The sequence below is a fragment of the Dermacentor albipictus genome, chromosome 1 (assembly GCF_038994185.2).
Source record: "Dermacentor albipictus isolate Rhodes 1998 colony chromosome 1, USDA_Dalb.pri_finalv2, whole genome shotgun sequence".
Classification (NCBI taxonomy): domain Eukaryota; kingdom Metazoa; phylum Arthropoda; class Arachnida; order Ixodida; family Ixodidae; genus Dermacentor; species Dermacentor albipictus.
In genome coordinates, this window is record NC_091821.1 from 187970462 (window position 1) to 187989857 (window position 19396).

Here is a 19396-nt window from a genome sequence, read left to right on the forward strand (position 1 = left end):
CAATTTAGTTCATGTAGAAAACGCAAGATAGATCCCTCTGAGCATATGGCCTTTCCATCGCAGCTCTTATTTTCAATCAGTGCTAGAAAATGGCAATTTAATGTCACTCTAAGAACAGTTTACACCCTTTGGCGTGCCCCTTCTGCCACACTCTAAGAACAGTTTACACCCTTTGGCTTGCCCCTTCTGCCACACAAAAATAATCGTCATCTGCCTTGATGCGTTTCCTTTCTTTATCGCTGCGAGCCCGGAACTTTCCAGTAACGAACGGCACGCGCGTTATCAGCATAGAACAGTTTATACTCTTTGGAGTGCCTCTTCTGATAACGCGCGTACCGTTCGTCACTGGAAAGTTCCGGGCTTGCAGCGATAAAGAAAGGAAACGCATCAAGGCAGATGACGATTATTTTTGTGTGGCAGAAGGGGCAAGCCAAAGGGTGTAAACTGTTCTTAGAGTGCACACAACGATAATCGTCATCTGCCTTGATGCGTTTGCTTTTTTTAACGCTGCGAGCCCGGTACTTTCCAGTAACGAACGGCATGCGCGTTATCAGTGTGACGCAGCATTCTCGGCAGGAAAGTAGCGGGCGCGGCGTTTTCAAGAAAGGAAACGCAAGCAACGCAGATGACGATTACTGTGTGGCAGAGATACATTCCAAAGGGTGTAACTTTGCCTGCACTCTTAAAACTGTTGCACCCTTTGGGGTGTAAATTTGTCCCACAACAATAATCGTCATCTGCCTTGCTTGCGTTTCCTTTCCTGAAAACTCGGCGCTCGCTACTTTCCTGTCGAGAATGCTGCGTCACACTGATAACGCGCATGCCGTTCGTGACTGGGAAGTACCGGGCTCGCCGCGTTATAGAGAAAGGAAACGCGGGCAAGACGGATGACGATTATTGTTGAGGGACAAGATAAGCCCCAAAGGGTGTAAACTTTTCTAAGAGTGTAAGAGTGTACACTCTAAGAAAAGTTCAGATAAAAGTGAGAACGCGCGCTCTCCTAGCTGACAATAGCAATTAGCTGAAAAGTATGCAATCGCGCATGCCGAACCCCAATTTACAGTGCCAGAGGGACAGAACTGTTGACCCGGCGCAACCAACTTAATTGGGGGATCGGCCAAGGATCGGGCGCGGTGCAAGGGTTAAATGAAAAAAAAAAGACTGCAGCGGAAAATACACTCTATAAACAGTTTGCACCCTTTGGGGTGTATATTTGTCCCACAACGATAATCGTCATCTGCCTTGCGTTTCCTTTCTTGAAAACTCGGCGCTCGCTACTTTCCTGTCGAGAATGCTGCGTCACACTGATAACGCGCATGCCGTTCGTGACTGGGAAGTACCGGGCTCGCAGCGTTAAAGAGAGGAAACGCGGGCAGCACGGATGACGATTATTGTTGTGGGACAAGATACGCCTCAAAGGGTGTAATTTTTTCTAAGAGTGTAGATTGTGAGGTAGTGATTAAGTGATCGAGCGGTCATACCGGTGTCCCACGACCACTTTGATCGCACCGAAATTCTCAACTGCGATTGGCTCCCTCACGCAGCTTGCGAGCCGATCACGACCAAGAAATTCAATCCGGATCGGGCTTGTTCGTATTCAAAAGTGCATGCGCCGTGTGACACCGGCGCCCATACCATACACACTCTAAAAACGGTTGCACCCTTTGGGGTGTATATTCGTCCCCCAACAATAATCGTCATCTGCCCAGCTTGCGTTTCCTTTCCTGAAAACTCGGCGTTCGCTACACTCTTAGAAAAATTTACACCCTTTGGGGCTTATCTTGTCCCACAACAATAATCGTCATCCGTCTTGGCCGCGTTTCCTTTCTCTAATGCGGCGAACCCGGTACTTCCCAGTCACGAACGGCATGCGCGTTATCAGTGTGACGCAGCATTCTCGACAGGAAAGTAGCGAGCGCCGAGTTTTCAGGAAAGGAAACGCAAGCAAGGCAGATGACGATTATTGTTGTGGGACAAATTTACACCCCAAAGGGTGCAACTGTTTTTAGAGTGTACACTCTTAAAACGGTTGCACCCTTTGGGGTGTATATTTGTCCCACAACAATAATCGTCATCTGCCCTGCTTGAGTTTCCTTTCCTGAAAACTCGGCGCTCGCTACTTTCCTGTCGAGAATGCTGCGTCACACTGATAACGCGCATGCCATTCGTGACTGGAAAGTGCCGGGCTCGCAGCGTTAAAGATAGGAAACGCGGGCAACACGGATGACGATTATTGTTGTGGGACAAGATACGCCCCAAAGGGTGTATATTTTTCTAAGAGTGTACTTTCCTCACACTCTTAGAAAAATTTACACCCTTTGGGGCTTAGCGAGCGCCGAGTTTCGAGAAAGGAAACGCCAGCAAGGCAGATGACGATTATCGTTGTGGGACAAATATACACCCCAAAGGGTGCAACCGTTTTAAGAGTGTATCATGTCCCACAACAATAATCGTCATCCGTCTTCCCTGCGTTTCCTTTCTCTAACGCGGCGAGCCCGCTACTTCCCAGTCACGAACGGCATGCGCGTTATCAGTGTGACGCAGCATTCTCGGCACACTCTTAAAACGGTTGCACCCTTTGGGGTGTATATTTGTCCCACAACAATAATCGTCATCTGCCTTGCTTGCGTTTCCTTTCTCGAAACTCGGCGCTCGCTACTTTCCTTTCGAGAATGCTGCGTCACACTGATAACGCGCATGCCGTTCGTGACTGGGAAGTACCGGGCTCGCAGCGTTAAAGAAAGGAAACGCGGGCAAGACAGATGACGATTATTGTTGTGGGACAAGATACGCCCCAAAGGGTGTAAACTGTTCTAAGAGTGCAGGAAAGTAGCGAGCGCCGAGTTTTCAGGAAAGGAAACGCAAGCAAGGCAGATGACGATTATTGTTGTGGGACAAATATACACCCCAAAGGGTGCAACCGTTTTAAGAGTGTGATAACGTTCAAGCCGTTCGTGACTGGAAAGTGCCGGGCTCGCAGCGTTAAAGAAAGGAAACGCGGGCAACATGGATGACGATTATTGTTGTGGGACAAGATACGCCCCAAAGGGCGTAAATTTTTCTGAGAGTGCACTTTAAGAAAAGTTTACACCCTTTGGAGTGCCCCTTCTGCCACACAACGATAATCGTCATCTGCCTTGATGCATTTCCTTTCTTGAAAACGCCACGCCCGCTACTTTCCTGTCGGGAATGCTATCATGCTGATAACGCGCATGCCGTTCGTTACTGGAAAGTACCGGGCTTGCAGTGTTAAAGAAAGGAAACACATCAAGGCAGATGACGATTATCGTTGTGGCAGAAGGGGCATTCCAAAGGGTGCAAACTTTTCTTAAGAGTGTAGAGAGATGCCAACACCTGACACCACGTCTCGGCGCCGAGACGCGTGCCACGGGATTGGGATGCAGGTCATAGAATAAAGAACAAACTTTGTAGGTGTACTGGTTGGGATCGGCTATCCAGGCATGTACTGGATCCTGAATGTTTGGCTGCGCGTGTTGAAAAAAAAAAAAAGGTTTTGCGCTCACTGCTGCACTGTTCTTGCTCAAATTTTGCAGAACGATTGCATTTTGGCTGCGTCGACTTCGTTTAGTATAACATTTGGCGCGATTAGTCGCCTGTTATTAAGGCAAAAATGAGAAACTATTTTCGTCTATGTGAAAAATGGCGTCTGGAAGCCGGCCCTGGCACAGATTTGCTTCACTACCTGCAGTCATATTCTGAAAGCAGCGTTGGCGGCGTGTCAGGGAGGGCTGCCGCGTGTTGCCCGCTCTGCAACAGGCCATAGAGTTTCTATGGAACACGCGACTGCCCTCGCTAAAAACTCCGCTTTCTGGAGATGACGACAGGTGCCGACACAAGTTTATGCTTGTGCCGTCGCGGCAGCAGCTCGCATCCCCATAAGCGCAGGCAAATTTCCACTTTTTTCTTAGAAACCAGGCAATGAACTGTGCCAAGTGTTACACTAAACGAAGTCTACGCCAAAATTCGACCGTTCTATAAATTTGAGCAAGAACAGTGCAGCAGTGAGCGCAAAATCTTTTTGTGAACAGGCGCAGCCAAATATTCAGGACCCTGTATGCGAACACCTCTCTGAACTGCGCGGCCTCGGCGGCCCGAACAAAAGGAGCGCCGTTCACCATGCCCCACCTTAATCCCACCGCTGCGCTTTGAGTGCCCTAGATCTGGCGCCGCCCGCTTTATTATAACCTCAGGTGTTCTGACTCTGCCGAAGCCTCCGTTTGCAAGTACTATTTTTGTTTTCGCATTCGAAATAATCTTAGTAAACGTAAATTCCTACCCATACAAAGGTGCGCGAAAGAAAGAATATGCGTCCCATTCTGGAACATACCACAGAATACGTACTGTGAAGAACCGCTCTCTCATAACGTGTCGAAAATTAAGCTGTTTAGCTGCGACTTTAGGATGGCGGGCATTGCTTGTCCTCAGACAAACGCAATGTTAAAAAAAAAAAAAAAAAGCCGAGTTCATTTAAGTCGAAGCGTCAAAGGCGCCGATAGTCAAGCGCAAACTTACTCACACGAGGAGCCGGAAGTAGTCGGTCACGTAACGTCCGGTGAATTTCCTTTGGCCAAATGGCCACCTTCGGCTCTTATTTCCCGGCTGAAGTGACTTGCTTGTCGGTGTCGTTTAGTGATGCAATTTCGTGAGAGGTGTTGTTTGAGTGCCGTATCTTGCAGCTGTTCCCGTGTTTTTGTAAGGAATTTCTTGCTTTATATGTGATGATTACTCCCAGTTAATATTCTTGATCCGGTACTGCTGCCGTGAGCATCATTGCTTCAGTATCAGGCATGATTTTCCACGTGTATCTTTTTGTAAACAGAACTTACTCATGCTGCGAGGAATGTCAGTTCTGCGCAAGTGTACATCACTAATGTTAATTGTCTCGGGATATTTCTTGCGTTACCTAGTAAATTCCAACGTACAGATTAACCGTTAGGTTTCTACCTAGAGTTTCCCCTGCTTCTAATTCATTGAGGTAGCGCTTTTTCCTTCTGTCGTGGTAGGGACAGTAGTAAACAAACGACTCAACGAACCCTAGCCTTGTGACGTAAACGCCGTGATCTTTAACGCAGTGATATCGCGACAAACCTGCATGTCGAGGCATACTTAATGACAGACGTGTGATGTGAAGTTTGCAACGCTTTTTATTTACGGTGCCGTTTCAGATCGGAAGGTATATCGACAGATTTGCAGGAGTCGTCGCTGCTTACTATTTGCCTGGCATCAAGAGTGAACCAGTCCCGTAGACATCGAGTAATTACCAGTTTCGAGAACAAAAAAAGTAAGTCGCTCGGTGTTTAGCTTACATTCAACTAGCATACTTGAAGGTAGAAGTGCAACGATACCACTGTAATATGTCCTTGCTAGTCAAATGTGATTGCGGAAAAGTACAGACCATCTTTTCATCCTATATGAAGATGAAACTAAATATTCAGTTTCGAAGCAAAAGAGGAAAAGAAAGGTGACATGCCTCCCATGAAATAAACAAGAACAAGATTTGTCGAAATAATAGTTATCGTGCAGTGCTTATGTCAGAAATTGGAAACGAATAATCGGAAAGAATCTGGTACGGTCACCGTGCCTGAAGAAATGTATAATACCCCGGTCACGCGGTGATCCTTAGATCGGGATCGAGTTTCTCGATCGCCAGTGATTAAGCAATCTGCTCAAGGCAGCAGCCCATCGCGGTCGTGAAATTCGATCCCGATCAAGCTAGTGAACCGTGGGACAAAAACATTGACTAGAAGGTGCTATGTTGCGCATCGTGCATAAATAATGGTGCCTAATGTTGAACAGAACTTATGCGATGCTGCCACCCATTTACAATATAGCTCCCTGTGTGTTACATGGCAGCTCAAAAATTTCAAGCAAGCACTGTCCACTCGTAGAAAAATTGCTTCTCTTTGATGAGTGGAGTTTTATTAACAAAATTTAGATGGGATTACTGAGTTTGTCAGCTTTTTTGTACCTAGATTGCTTCTGTTTTTAGTTGTAATGTTATGTCAGCCTTGTTTGTATGCAGGTTCTTCAAGTGCCTGAAAAACTGCATAAAATGCAAATTTTTAAACTGAGTTTTAGCTGAATGAAAATGTTAAGGGCTGGGAAACTGAAGAGCTGGTGGTGATGTAAGACCTGACAACATTACTACTATTGTGATTTCGCTTTGCATGGCATAAGTTCTGTACTGTACCACATGTATTTTACCGGTGTCACACAGCTACTTTAGATTGTGATCGAGCCCAATTCAGATCGAAATTCTCGACCGCGATTGGCTCCTAACCGCAGATTTGGCTAAGAAGCCAAAATATAGACCGAGGAATTTATTATGCTGCATAGTGACAGTGGTTGTTGCTTTTGTTGTGTCTGTTATGAAGTATATACAACAAGTACTGCATAAAGGTTATTATGTTTGTTTAATGCAGCTGCCAACATTTGAAGTTGTGTGGTGTCAGCATTGCTGCCTTTTTGCCATAGTAGCAGAAACAGTGAGGAAAAAGTATAAAAGTAAAAAACTATTATAATTTTCCCTGACCACTGTGGCATCCCTCATGGTCTGATGTGCAACTTTGTGACATAAAACACCATTGGTTATTAAGAGTTTCCTTTTTATTAGTAATTGGATATTTTGTGGCAAATTTTTTATTAACTTTCTTTATATATAGAATTGGGCCCCAATTGCCTTAAAGAGACGCTTCCATTTTTATCCCTTTTTTAGTGATCACTACTGCTGGTTGGTTGGCACTTAAAATATTTGACTTCAGCTTAACTCCGTAAGTTGCACTGTGAAGCCTCTCCATATAGGGTCACACTTTCGAATTTTCTTTATTCAGGTACTTTTAGTTTTATCACTGTAGCAAACTATTGACAAGGCAATGCATTTGTGTCTCACAATGCGCTTGGTGTGTTTCCCATCCAGAGGTTTTTACGCCAGGAGCATACATCTCGGCGTAGGCAGGCAGTGCCGAGGGGCCGCATGCAATGTAAGAGAGACCCCGAGTGGTGGGAAGCATTGATGGCACCACGCAAGCAAACTAGTGGCAACAGCAGTGACAGCAGCAGCAGCATGGGTCGAGGCAAGCGTTCGGCGCTTTTGGACAAGGACAGCGAGGAGTACCGCATCCATCGGGCACGTAATAACCTGGCTGTCAAAAAGTCTCGTACCAAGTCCAAGCAGCGTGCTCAGGAGACGCAGCAAAAGGTTGCTCAACTGAGGGCCGAGAATGAAGCGCTTGTGGCCAAAATCAAGATCCTCAACAAGGAACTAAGCTTTCTAAAGGACCTTTTCTTGGCTCATGCTGGGGCCACAGGTGGTAGTCGTGGTGGTAACTGTACAGGCCTTGAGGGTGTTGACCTAAGCTTCCTTAATGAGGATGACAACCCAGAAAGCAAAGGAATTGTCTCCAAGAATGTGGGCTCCTAGTGCCATGTGCCAGCAGCCCATTGTCATCCCACTGCTTGTTTGTAACAGTGGTATTCTCTGTAGCTTGGAGTGACTTCAACTTCAGTCCGAGTGTTTCGGCCAAGTTGTGTGCTTGATGTTGCACACATGCTTTTCTGTGCAGTAATGCCATCTACTTTGGGTACTCTGGTTACTGCAATGAGCACTTGATTAAATGGGTGTCAGTATTTTTCATGCTTGTGCCCTTCATTAGTAGTGTTCACCATTCTTCCATTGCCTGCGTTCTTGGAAAAGTGAAATCCAAAAATGCCTGTGTACCCTGCATTGATTGCACATTAAAGAATCCCAGGTGGTCAAAATTCATCCCGAGTCCCTCACCATGGCGAGACTCATAATCAGATGTTGGTTTTGGCACATAAAACCCCAGAATTAAATTTTTTTTCTTTAAAGAAAGAAATGCCCCAAAACCAGGTGCTGATACCATCTTTTATGTTGTTCTCAACAGACAGTTTGTTATTCTTGATCACCCACCACGGTGGCCCAGTGCATATGGCATTTTGCTGCTGAGCACAAGGTTGCGTGTACGATTCTTGGCCCTGGCGACCACAGTTCGGAGAGGGCGGAATGCAAAAACACTTGTGTGCCGTGCTTTTAGTGCACATAAAAGAATCCCAGGTGGTCTAAATTAACCTGGAGCCTTCTACTGCTGTGTTCCTCATAACCCACTGTGTGGTTTTGGGACATTAATAAACCCCACAATTAAATATTTTGTTTTTCTTTACGAGCTTCTGATGCTATATGGTTGTAGTGGTTAATGAATTTTTTACATTTTGCGTTTACTGCTTGATGAACATCCACCTGAGATTTGTCTTTAGAAATGGTCTCCTATTCTTACAAGAAGGCTGTCTACCAGTTTTTGCTGATGTAAAGCAATACGTAACTTTATTTCCTGCACTGAGCAAGCATGTAACTGACATGTAGTTTTAGATGACATTGTTCTTGCATAAGTTTCATGAAACGTGAAAATTTTTGAAGAGGTTTGCCACGTACCATTTTTGCATAAACGAAACGATTTTGTTTTTTCATGTATATCTTGTGTCTTGTATAAAGGTACGGATTCACTTGCTGGCAAAATAGTATAGCTTCTGCTGTGCAATAATGTATATTCTGCTGAAGTTTTGCAAGTGCGAAGTAGTTGGTGGTTTCAATGTTGCTGCACTTACTTGTTTTGTATTATATATGCTCTAAGATTTGTAAAAAAAGGCATTTTTGTATGTTTTAGTGACTTTTGATGAGGAAAGTCACTTTCTGGTGCAACTTCTCTCAATATTGTCTCTGAATTCAATGTGTTCATTATTTTAATATTTTAGTAAAGTGCTATAGATTAACAGATTTTGAACATTTCATTTTATAAGTGGCAGAAGCTTTAAGGCCAGACTGCACATACATTTGCTAATGTGGGCAAGCTCGTGTCTGCACGTCTGCACATGCACAGACGGTGTGGCACAGCTCGTACGCGTCGAATCACAGCGTGATTTAGTGGTCAACTCCTCTCTAACATCCCATGCTCAAACTGCCTTGTGTTGGTGCCCCTGACTACGCAGCTACGGCATGGTACAATCAACTCTCAGAGAGGCTTATTTATGTTGTCTGAGAAAGTGCTTTTTTCTTTCCTTCTTGTGCTGATCTAACAGCTCCAAAATTGAAGAGCTATGTTTATAAATATTGAAGTATTTTGAAGTACTGTCAATAACAAAGTATGAAATGCCGTCTGCCGAGGCATCTACGAATGAGCCCAGTGAGCATGCGCCGTCTCCCGTCTCTTGTAGATGCAAACAGTCATTTCTCGCACGGTGCGGCAGGCGCAAGGTGCAAAGCGTGCAGACGCAAACTTGCCTGCATCTGCAAGCTTACTTGTTGCCTGGGCCTTAGTAGAAGGACCTAAATAGTGGCCTAGTTTTCACTGCTTAGTTAATCAGCCTGCCCAGAACACATGTATACAGCTTGCAAAGATGTTCTCACAGGCAGCTAAACTTTTGTGTCCGTTTTATGTCTGCATTCCTGGAACCTCCACTTTAATTCGCAAGTTTCTTTTCATCAAGTTATTGTGTTTTTAAGTAGGGGTGTGCGAATATTTGAAATTAGTGCAATTAAAGTAGTCCTTGCTATTTAATTTGTATTCCAGAATTCACAATTCGAAGGTGTCAAATGTTTATTCCATTTGAATACTATAAAGGGCAACAAAATTTTTGCAGTCTGAAGGGAGAAATACTGATGCAAGTGGAAAATTTTCTGACTTATTCTGCTTCAGGATAACCTCATCTGTCATGCAGACGCACCAGTTCTTGATCAACGGCATTTGCACTTGTGCACAATAGGTTCCAGTTGTTAAATAAGCATGTCTTGACTTGGGCAGCCTATAAGTTTGCGGTCTTGGTTTAAGCAAAGCAACTTGTAATTTATTTGCCAAGTCTCCCCATGTTTGAATCCCGTTAGAACAATGTCCGGTGCTGTATTGCCTTTAGCTCCTTCAGTGAGCATCATACTTTAGTATGTGCACCTAATGACTTGCAATTTCTTTGTTTCAGTACTGTCGTTGTGATGGTGCACCAGGTACAACCACCTTTCCTTTGTTTCTAGTTTACAAAGCTTCTAATGACAGCATTAGCTGCATGAAAGAACGTAAATAAGCATTTTGTTGCCAAACAGACTCCACAAAACTGAAACCTTTGTAATTATGTCACTTTGTTTAGAAATTGAAAATATTCCACTCAATATTTTGATGTTGTTTTTCTTGAATATTTGTATTCAATTTGATATTGCTATTCGGACACTCCTAGTTATCGGAAATGCAAGGACTGTACAATTGGTTGCTACAGCATCATGCAGAAGCGAAGTGCACTGGATGTGAAGTATTACTATACATGCCCATTATAATACAAGCTATGCAAGGATTTTGTATTTTCTGGGGCATATTATGTTGATGTCCATTGTTGGTTAGAAGCCATTAAATTGTTTTGGCACAGTTTTTTGTTTTCTGCAGATGAACCATATGCAAAAGATATGAGATATAACATAGGCTGGTTACCCCTTGTGAATGCCATTCAGGAGTTGGGTGTTCCTGATATCAGAACTGTATATTATTAGCATAGCATAAACAATTCACTTGCATCTATGCAAAGTGTTATGTGATTGCAAGTTGCTTGTAAGTTATGCTATAAAGCTTGAAGTAGCCATTTTGATTGTGCAATTGTACTCTGGTCTACCTCTTCATAGTTCGATTTTATTTTTCTCAGAGCTGAAACACAAATAGCATAATTGATACTGCAGGGCTGCAGCCAACTCTGAAGTTTTTCTTTCTTTAGGACATGGAATGATGCAGCAGAACATTCTGCATGTCTTTTTTTTTACATCCATGTATGAACATTCCAAAACAAAAATGTTTTGACATACACAACTGCTAGAAATTTACTCCTTGTTGTGCAAGATGTGGTTCATTGTTATTTTGTGTAGGGCTGAAACACTTGGACCGTGTAGAATTTACATATGTGGAACTGAGCAAGTTTTTCTATTTTGTTGTGTGTCGAGTCCTTGTGACATTGTCTATGTTATTGCCGCTGGCAGGCTGAATCTGAGCAGGGTTACATCTTATTCACTCAATGTTCTGCTGTATTTATTTCCTGCAATATGAACATTGTCAGTCATTGGGAGCTTGTACTCAGAGTGTAACATATGTTTTTACTTGTATTAGCTGCTAAAGTACCAAGAAATGTGTTTAGTGACTTGCCTGAAAGTTTTACCAGTGTGACCTTCTTGGAAGTATGTATCATACTGGCGAAATTCATATTCAGAAGAAATTAAAGTGCATAAAACTTGAAGTTGGTCCATGTTTTCAGACTTCAGTGCTGGCGTTTCATTTATGACAGTATCACACTTTTATGTTTGTGATTACACCTTGGTTGTCATTGGATCTACCGGCATAATTTTTTTGTTTCAGATGCTACGAGCAGGACGCGTTGTAAAAGAGCTATACTAGACTTTGCTATCTGCCGAAATCGCAACTTAAATGTAGCCGTGATTCTCAAAAAAAAAAAAAAAAAAAAGCGGAGTAGGCGAGTTTTACCACTTCTGGCAAAGTGTCACGGTTTTAAAAGCGTGACGTTTCTTTTTCTTTCTCGTTTTTTTTCTTTTCGTTGCATTTAATTCTAGGGTCCGAAACCGAGGGTGAAAATGAAAAGAGACGTAGTAGGCCTTCTCTATTTTGTGTAGTTCACCTGCCAGGGAATGCTTAATGTCGCTGTTCGTGTCAACGGGGACCACACAGCGTGCGCCGCAATGTGTATGTATGTATACAGGAGAAATGCCACGTTTCGGGGTTATTTTTTGCTGCATGCGCGGCGACGCTTTGCGTGCGGTGGTGGAGGGGGGTTGAAGCCGGTGCGGCATGCGCTCTCGTTTCTGACGCTCCGGAGCGGCCCATTTGCGCCCGCCCATGGTGGGCTGCCAGTTTTACCCAGAATGCTCCGCGCGCGGTAGTCCCCCACCCATCCTCCGCAAGCCACTTCCTCGGTGGATAACACCCATGCCTGTTTCGGAAGATGGACAGCAGGTTTTTCGGTGGTGACTAAACGGACCCGGCCCAATGGATAGTTTCTCAGAGATGTACCTGGAATAACTATACTGCAGTGGTTTGCTTCCTCTTGTGCGGTAATCTTTGGAACCAACGGCGGAGTGCAAGACGTTGTTAGGCCTAATGTCATGGGCTGTTTTGGAGGCTCGAGCTCAAAAAGCGACGCCGAAGAGGATAAACGCCGGAAGGAAGCCAATAAGAAAATCGAGAAACAGATTCAAAAGGACAAACAGATTTATAGAGCAACACACCGGCTGTTATTACTAGGTTGGTATGCTCTCTTGAACCGTTACGTTAGTGAAAATCGTTTGATGGTTGTAGGGAAAAGAAAAAAAAAAAACCTTTTCGGGTATCACCGCCGGCACGGGTGCTCTCCGGCAACTGCCTTAACCGGGTTTTCAAATGTTGAGAAGTACACTTCAAGCTTGAGAAACTTCACTGTAGTGTCGCCACAATGCTGCGTTTCTGTGTGCTGTGTCTGGTAGCTTCGTTCCATATTTTTGCTCATGCGAGGGAAATTGGACGGGCTACCTGTACCTTGTAGAGGCGAATGTGATATCGGACTCGAAGTTCTCTGATTTGGCTAGGCCTAACCTAAAGTGTTGATGTCTTTGAGCGCCCGCATTGTTCAATTTCTTTTTCATTACAAAAACTTGCTACATAATAGGCCGAACCTTGCTACCCTCTTCTCACAACTCTTGTGTGTGTACCAGCCATACGGGTCAAGATATCCGTGTGAGGTATTCCCCTATTGAGACGGCCGACTTGTTTTGCGATTTATTACATAGAAAAAAAAAAATCGCTCTTGGTTGATTGTATGTTCGTGATCCGATGTAGTTCGTGATCCGATGATCCGAAACTAAGTGCGAGGCTAAAAACAAATCACCAGATGAAAGCGTTACGGAGTGATCATAGCCGATCATAGCACTCGCCGATGTTGCAATTGGGTTGGATGTCCGAGTGCTGCAACTTTTGCTGTACCGTTTTTGAAGTGATATGCCCAACTAATATACCTGTATAGCTGATTGCTTTGGGCTTGATCTTTGCCTGGATGTCTTGCTAATGCAGTGAGCTCGTTCTAAAACCGTATCCACAATTTTCTAGCCTAAATGCTGGTAACTGTTACATATATTTGAAGCTTTCGGTTTCTCTTGCGCCTATTGCGTTTGTCTGGTTCTTGCAAATAAGTTTTTTACTTTTTAAGTATCTGTGCAAGAAAATGTTACTTCAGTTGCCTTGAGGCATTTGATATTACCATCACTCTATTTCTTTTAACCGTTATTTGGAACGTAGAGGTGGAGTGCTTAGCTTTAATTTTGACAGTCATTAAAATTAAAACATTAACATGTTTTTATAGTACTTTTTCTTTTTTAGACAACGTTCTTCAATTGTGCAGTTAAGGCATTTGTATTCCTGTTAAAAAGTAGCTGAAAAGTATGTCATAATATTTAGGTTCATGGCTAACCTCCCCCTCCAAATACACTTTGGGCCGTATCGCGTGGCTGTCTATAGGGCGTGTGTGTGTGCGCGCATATATATATATATATATATATATATATATATATATATATGTTCATTTATTTGAACACGCAATGTTTCAATGAATGTCAGCTAGAAGCGATCCCATTTATTTGTGTGCCTTACTCTGACCTTGTCTTGGAAGTGCCACCCAGTTACAGTATGAAATTCCAACTCACCCAAGAAGCATCACTCATTTCTTGCAACAGTTGCTCTGGCTTTTAAAATTATCTTTGAGACTGAGGTGCTTTTAAACTTGACAAGTGTTGGTGTTGGTGGCAGCAAGCCAGGTTTAATTTTATTGTGCAGATGTACCTAAAACATTCATTGCAATTTTCATGCTTATTAATTGAAAGCAACCTTGTGAATGCTTCCACTAGGCAATTGAGTGTAAGAAAAGCTTTGTGCGAATCTTGTAGGTGGCTGGTTTGATGGTACCCTTGACAGATGGCATTGCAACAATTCTCTTGTGTTCTCTACCATGCGTGTCTAAGCAAACAGGAGACTCCCATTGCGAGCTTTATGTTGCCTCCTTCCATGTACGGGAGGACCGTGTCAGGTGAAGTGGTAGTGGCTGCTGGAAGGAAGGACCCATTGTGCTACTATTCTTGAGTTCATGTGCGATGTTGCATTCTTTATAAACTGATGTACTTCAAGTGGTGTGATTTCTCAGAAAAAATGCAGTATATTTTGCTTGGGCCATTTTAGTATTAGCTGCCTGTTGTGATTGCGAGTCTGTACCCGGCCGTCAACTGTGTCGTTAAGGTTAGCATTAAAATTGTCCTCTTCTGAGGTTTGTTTTGTAATTACAAAGTGCTGTTGTCTGTCAACTGACAGGTGTACTTCGATTCTTTCTTGCAGGTGCCGGTGAATCTGGGAAGAGTACAATAGTGAAACAGATGAGAATACTCCATGTGAATGGTTTTAGTGAGGAGTGAGCTCTGTTTTCTTTATATCTGTCATTTTTGGTTATGTGCGCGTATCTATCATGCTTTGATGTGTGGGCCGTTTAAAAACTACACAAATTGCATGGTACTGCTTGTTGAATGCCGCAGATATAATGATTATGCCACATGTTCCTAGGGACATTAATTCAATGAACATGGCAAAGTGCTAAGGTGCTTTGGTATAGTGCTAGTTAGAACTCTAACTCCTTATTTTAATGCTCTCGGAACATATATTGAATTGGGATGGGAAAGTTGCAACATGTTACGCTTTGACCTCTAAGGAAAAGTAGTGTATAGAAATACAAATGTTTTGACCTCATACAAAAAGATGGGTTTATTATTGTAAATTCTTTCAGCTGCTTTGTATTCATGATTACTGACTGGTCATACTATCATGAAAAATTTAACTGCTTTTGTGCTATAGAAAGTTCACCTTTTGAAACAGGAGGGTATTTGCATTTATCAAAGTAACTGATGTATTGAGAGAAAATCTAGTTTTTTTTGCATTGTTTTTCTTTTTTTTATTGTGGAGGGTATCATGAGTGCACAATGCAGCATTAGCATTTTCTTTATACTGCAGCTTTCAAGCATAATTTCATCTGCTGAGTTTAATGGTGCCTAAAATTGAAATGATGGCTCTCACCAATAATTCATTGTTCAGAGTTTTGTTAAAGGAATTCATTCCATAAGAGAGTTCTGGTCTCTTGAGCTGGAATGACTTCCTTTGTTAGCACTTTTTTCAAAACTCAATTCATTAATATCACCAATAATTCATGCCTTTGTGTGCAGGGTGTAAATTGCTTTGGCTTTTCAGCATTATTTGGGAAATTGGGTTTCATAATTCACTGGTTTCAAACCCCTGTTTTCCCTTGATGCTGTGTTTTCAGGTTCAGGGATTGCATTGTTATTAGTTTATTTTACTGTGAACAGCAGTTTTTAGCTTTGAAATGTATGATAGAGCTTGTTCTTGTGTCACATTTTGTTTCAGGGATGACACAATGTAGTGTAAAAAAAAGATATTGAGGCAGGTATACCTGGGATTGAACAAACCATTATGAGATTTCATGAAGTGCATTCTAACCATTGTGCCACAGCCACTTTGTGCAAGCGAACATTGCATTGGGTGCTGACAAATACCAACGGTTTTCTGTTGAATTCAATGTCGGTAGCACATGAAAAGTGGACAAAGGAAAGTCAGGAAGACGCATAGCACTGTGTCTGACATTCTCTCCTTTGTCCTCGTTTTTCATACATTTATTACACTGAGTCATGCATTACCAGCTTGCCCTAACTGCTACACTTGCAATTTTCTTTCGAGCTCATCACGTGCACAGCACCACAGTGGTTTTTTGAGACATGATGCCTGCAGTGCTGCGAGATTCATGAGTTTGTGAAATAAACAGTCATTTTCCTATAAGTACTGGGAGCTTGTGTGAAGCTCTACTGGGAGGACAGTGTTGGTCCTGTATAGAAAACAAATCTGGCAAAAAAGCGTGCACATGTTTGGACTGGTGGAAAGTCAAAATGCATGACTCAGTTGGCATGGTATACTATCCCCTTAATTTCTGGCGTTCTATTTTGCCACTCGTTACTACTTCATCTGGCAAAAATGATTGCGCCTTGCTGGACACTGTAAATGCAAAAATAAGTGTTTGTGTGCTGTACCATTCTGATGGGAATTCAATTGAAATTGTTTCCTCTCACAATGGTAGGGATGAAAGCTCTCGTGAAAAATGCTGAATGCAGGAAAAGGAGAGAGAAAAAAATGGGAGGGGGGGAGACTGCATAACTTGTCAAAGGCCAATGAGGGTACTGATGTGGGCTTGATGGTTCATCTTGCCAAATGCGAGGCATAGCATTAAAATGGCGAAAGTACACAAGAAGGCACATAAACCATGCACAATGCCACATTCAGTGACAGTCCAGTTCGAGTTATTGAATGTAAGATTGTGAGTGTGTTAGATTCGACTTATGTCCTTGTTGTTTTAGGGCTGTATCTCACTTATATAAAAAGCCAGCGTCAGATCGCTTGCTAATTGAGCATTGTGCCTGTCAATTAACAGTGCATTGGGCAACACACTTCTGCTGCTTACAAGCTGCATCTTTTTTCAAATTGTAGGGGGCAAGCCTTGGCGCATTGTCGAGGTGTCCCCCAAGGGAATGGGGGGTATGCTATCTCAAGGCCTACTGGGAGTCTGTAAAAAAATTACTCTGGGCCTCGTAACTGCCGTTCAGTGTAATTAAGTTAAGGTAATCCACACAGCCTGGGTTTTTATATTTTATGAAAAACATTTAATGCAGTGTTATCATAAGAAGCCAACAAACACTGACACCAAGGACAACATAGGAGAAATTACTTATGCACGTCTGAATCGTTTACTTTTCTTTGTATAACTGCATGGATCCATAACTAGCCTATGGCTAAGGATCGAGACGTTGTCACATACCAGTTTTGGTTATTTGAATAAGGTTACTGTTGAATTGAAATTGAAATGAAATAAAGAAACGATAAATTAATGGAAATGAAAGTGGATAAAAGAACAGCTTGCCGCAAGTAGGGAACGATCCCACAACCGCATGTGAAGCTTGTGGGATCGTTCCCCATTTGCGGCAAGGTGTTTTTCATCATGAGAAGGTTGTGGGTTCGTTCCCCACCTGCGGCAAGTTGTTTTCATCAACTTTCATTTCCATTAATTTATTGTTTCTTTATTTCATTTAAGCACAAGTAATTTCCCCTATGTTGTCCTTGGTGTCAGTGTTTGTTGGCTTGTTATATGAGTAATAAAAATTGGGCCCTTTGGTTAACCTCCTTTTGTCTCGTTTATTTAATGCAGTGTCTGACTCTCTCTCAAATAAATTGAGAAATTACTTTAAAGCTAATGGGACTCTAGCTATTTGAAATGTATTGTATTATTATGAAACTTGTTCATGGAAATTTGAGCCAAATGGAAAATAACTCTTCATTTATGTGCTTGCACCACATGCTGATTCTTGAAATAAGTTTAGAGCACTCTTCAGTTGCGGTTTTCTGGTTAGTGCTGCCAAAGTTGGGTTACACAAACATGTTCAAATGCATCCAGGAATGTGTTGAGGGGTGACAATTATTAAATTGATGTAATACAATATGTTTGATGACAATGATGTTGGTTTAGGCACAAACTGAGGTGTGCTGTGTTTTCAATTAAATTTCGTTCTCCTTATCCTAGGTATACCTTATCGAAATTTGGGGTGCTTTCTTCTACTAATGAAATAATCTTCATATATACAACTATGACTGCTTGGGTCGTTCACTCAGTTTAGCCCCTCATTTTTCTTGATTATTTTGAGGTTTATAAACGTTCATGCTGCTGCATCAGCTTGATGTTCATGTGTACTTTTGTGCTATAACTTATTGCAACACTCATCTGAAATAAAGGGGTCTGCATTTCAGAGAGAAGAAACAAAAAATAGAAGATATAAAAAAGAACATACGAGATGCAATCCTGGTATGGCTTTACTTTCGCCTCTTTTTAGCAGCGTAACAATCATTCTATAACATTTGTACAGTGCACTCACAGGGTTTTTGCCAATCTAACTAGACTATCACAGGTGCCATGAGCACGCTGGTGCCACCGGTACAGCTGGAGAAATCTGAAAATCAATGGCGGGTGGACTACATTCAGGATGTTGCCAGCTCCCCAGACTTCGACTACCCTGCGGTAAGTGGGGACAGGGCTGGCTGCTGTTTATTGCTTGTATCGATAGTGTTGACATTGCTAATTTGCAAATAACTGGGAGAAAGCATGTGTGGGTGCACACATACATATGTGCACAAAAGGTGCTGTTGGATTTGGCTCACTCATACACTTTGTACCATTATTTCATCAAAAACAAGCTGACCTGCTGATATTGTCCACCTGGGTTCATGTGCCAATGCACTTGTGAAGAATACTGCGTCCGTGATTCCAGTGTATCTTCCATTATGTATACTCGGTGTGTCTCATATTTGAAATAGTTTGAAAAGAGGGTAATTGCCTTAAAGGGACACTAAAGGCAAATGTTAAGTAAATGTGGAGTGTTAAAATACCATGCCAGAAACCTTGCAGCACTTGTTTTCTGCCAGGAAAACGCTGTTTAGATAATTGGCTCTGCACAGTTCACTGTACTTTTAGCGCAATTCAAATTGGCTGCCCCCAAGCGGGGAGTGCTGACGTGTATGCCATCACTGCCCTTCATTGCTTTTGATTAGTTAAATGGCCCCCGACGGATGGTGCTATGTTTCTTTGCACAAAATGTAAACATGCGATCATGGAGAAACCGAGCCAAGACAGATTGGCTTGGATTCGCCATGTGGCATCAGTCGTAAGGGCATCTCATGACATCACATGGACGTGGCATTCTTTGCTAATTACTGTTTGTGTGAGATTCACAGTATGCGATAACTAAACTACTGAAACGCCAAAGTGCAAGTGGCGCCAAGTCGAGTGAGCACTGAACCTTTCGATCGCCTGCATCGTCGTAGAGGGTAATGTCAAGGAGCTTTTTCTAAAGATAGAGTCGAACTGGACAAGTAGCATTTTCTTCCGTCTTATAATGCAATGCAATGATCTTTTTATTACGAATGGTAGAGTACTAGCGAAAGAATTGTAAGGAGTGCCTACGTCATCAGACTAGTACCTGAACGTTGCGCGGAGGAGTCCTAAACTCTGTCCTATAATTACCTCAATTTTCGATTACTAAAGCTCTCTTCACAATAATATTGACACCTTAGATGGTCTCGAATTAATCTATCACTTTAGCTTGACTTAATATTTGCGTTTAGTGTCCTTTAACAAACTTTGCAGCAATGCCAACTTTTGCTTTTGTTAAAATAAATGTTTGACATTGCTTTGAATCCAACAT

General features: G+C 42.6%; 2 protein-coding genes across 8 annotated transcripts in view; both read left to right on the top strand.

The window, feature by feature from the left end:
* The first annotated feature begins 3966 nt into the window (after positions 1–3966).
* On the top strand, positions 3967–11298 carry LOC139054110 (CCAAT/enhancer-binding protein gamma-like). Of its 5 annotated transcripts, none has more exons than XM_070530666.1 (3): positions 3967–4244; positions 5187–5302; positions 6938–11298. In XM_070530666.1, exon 3 carries the CDS (start codon positions 6995–6997, stop codon positions 7439–7441), a length of 447 nt encoding a protein of 148 aa, XP_070386767.1. In that variant the 5' UTR covers positions 3967–4244; positions 5187–5302; positions 6938–6994; the 3' UTR covers positions 7442–11298. The 5 variants fall into 5 exon arrangements, with proteins under 5 accessions (XP_070386767.1, XP_070386769.1, XP_070386765.1 ...); XM_070530668.1 differs by having other exon boundaries at positions 3967–4240; XM_070530664.1 differs by lacking the exon at positions 3967–4244 and adding an exon at positions 4556–4713.
* Positions 11299–11902: 604 nt separating this feature from the next.
* Galphas (G protein alpha s subunit) overlaps positions 11903–19396 on the top strand; it is a 199699-nt gene continuing 192205 nt past the window's right edge. For 2 of the 3 annotated variants that reach the window (XM_070530669.1, XM_070530670.1), the window contains exons 1-4: positions 11907–12317; positions 14430–14502; positions 17946–18000; positions 18094–18213. In XM_070530669.1, the coding sequence (XP_070386770.1) occupies positions 12179–12317; positions 14430–14502; positions 17946–18000; positions 18094–18213 (387 nt within the window). In that variant the 5' untranslated portion in view covers positions 11907–12178. Of the gene's footprint in view, positions 12318–14429; positions 14503–17945; positions 18001–18093; positions 18214–19396 lie in introns of all 3 variants that reach the window. The other variant, XM_070530671.1, reaches the window with a different exon arrangement.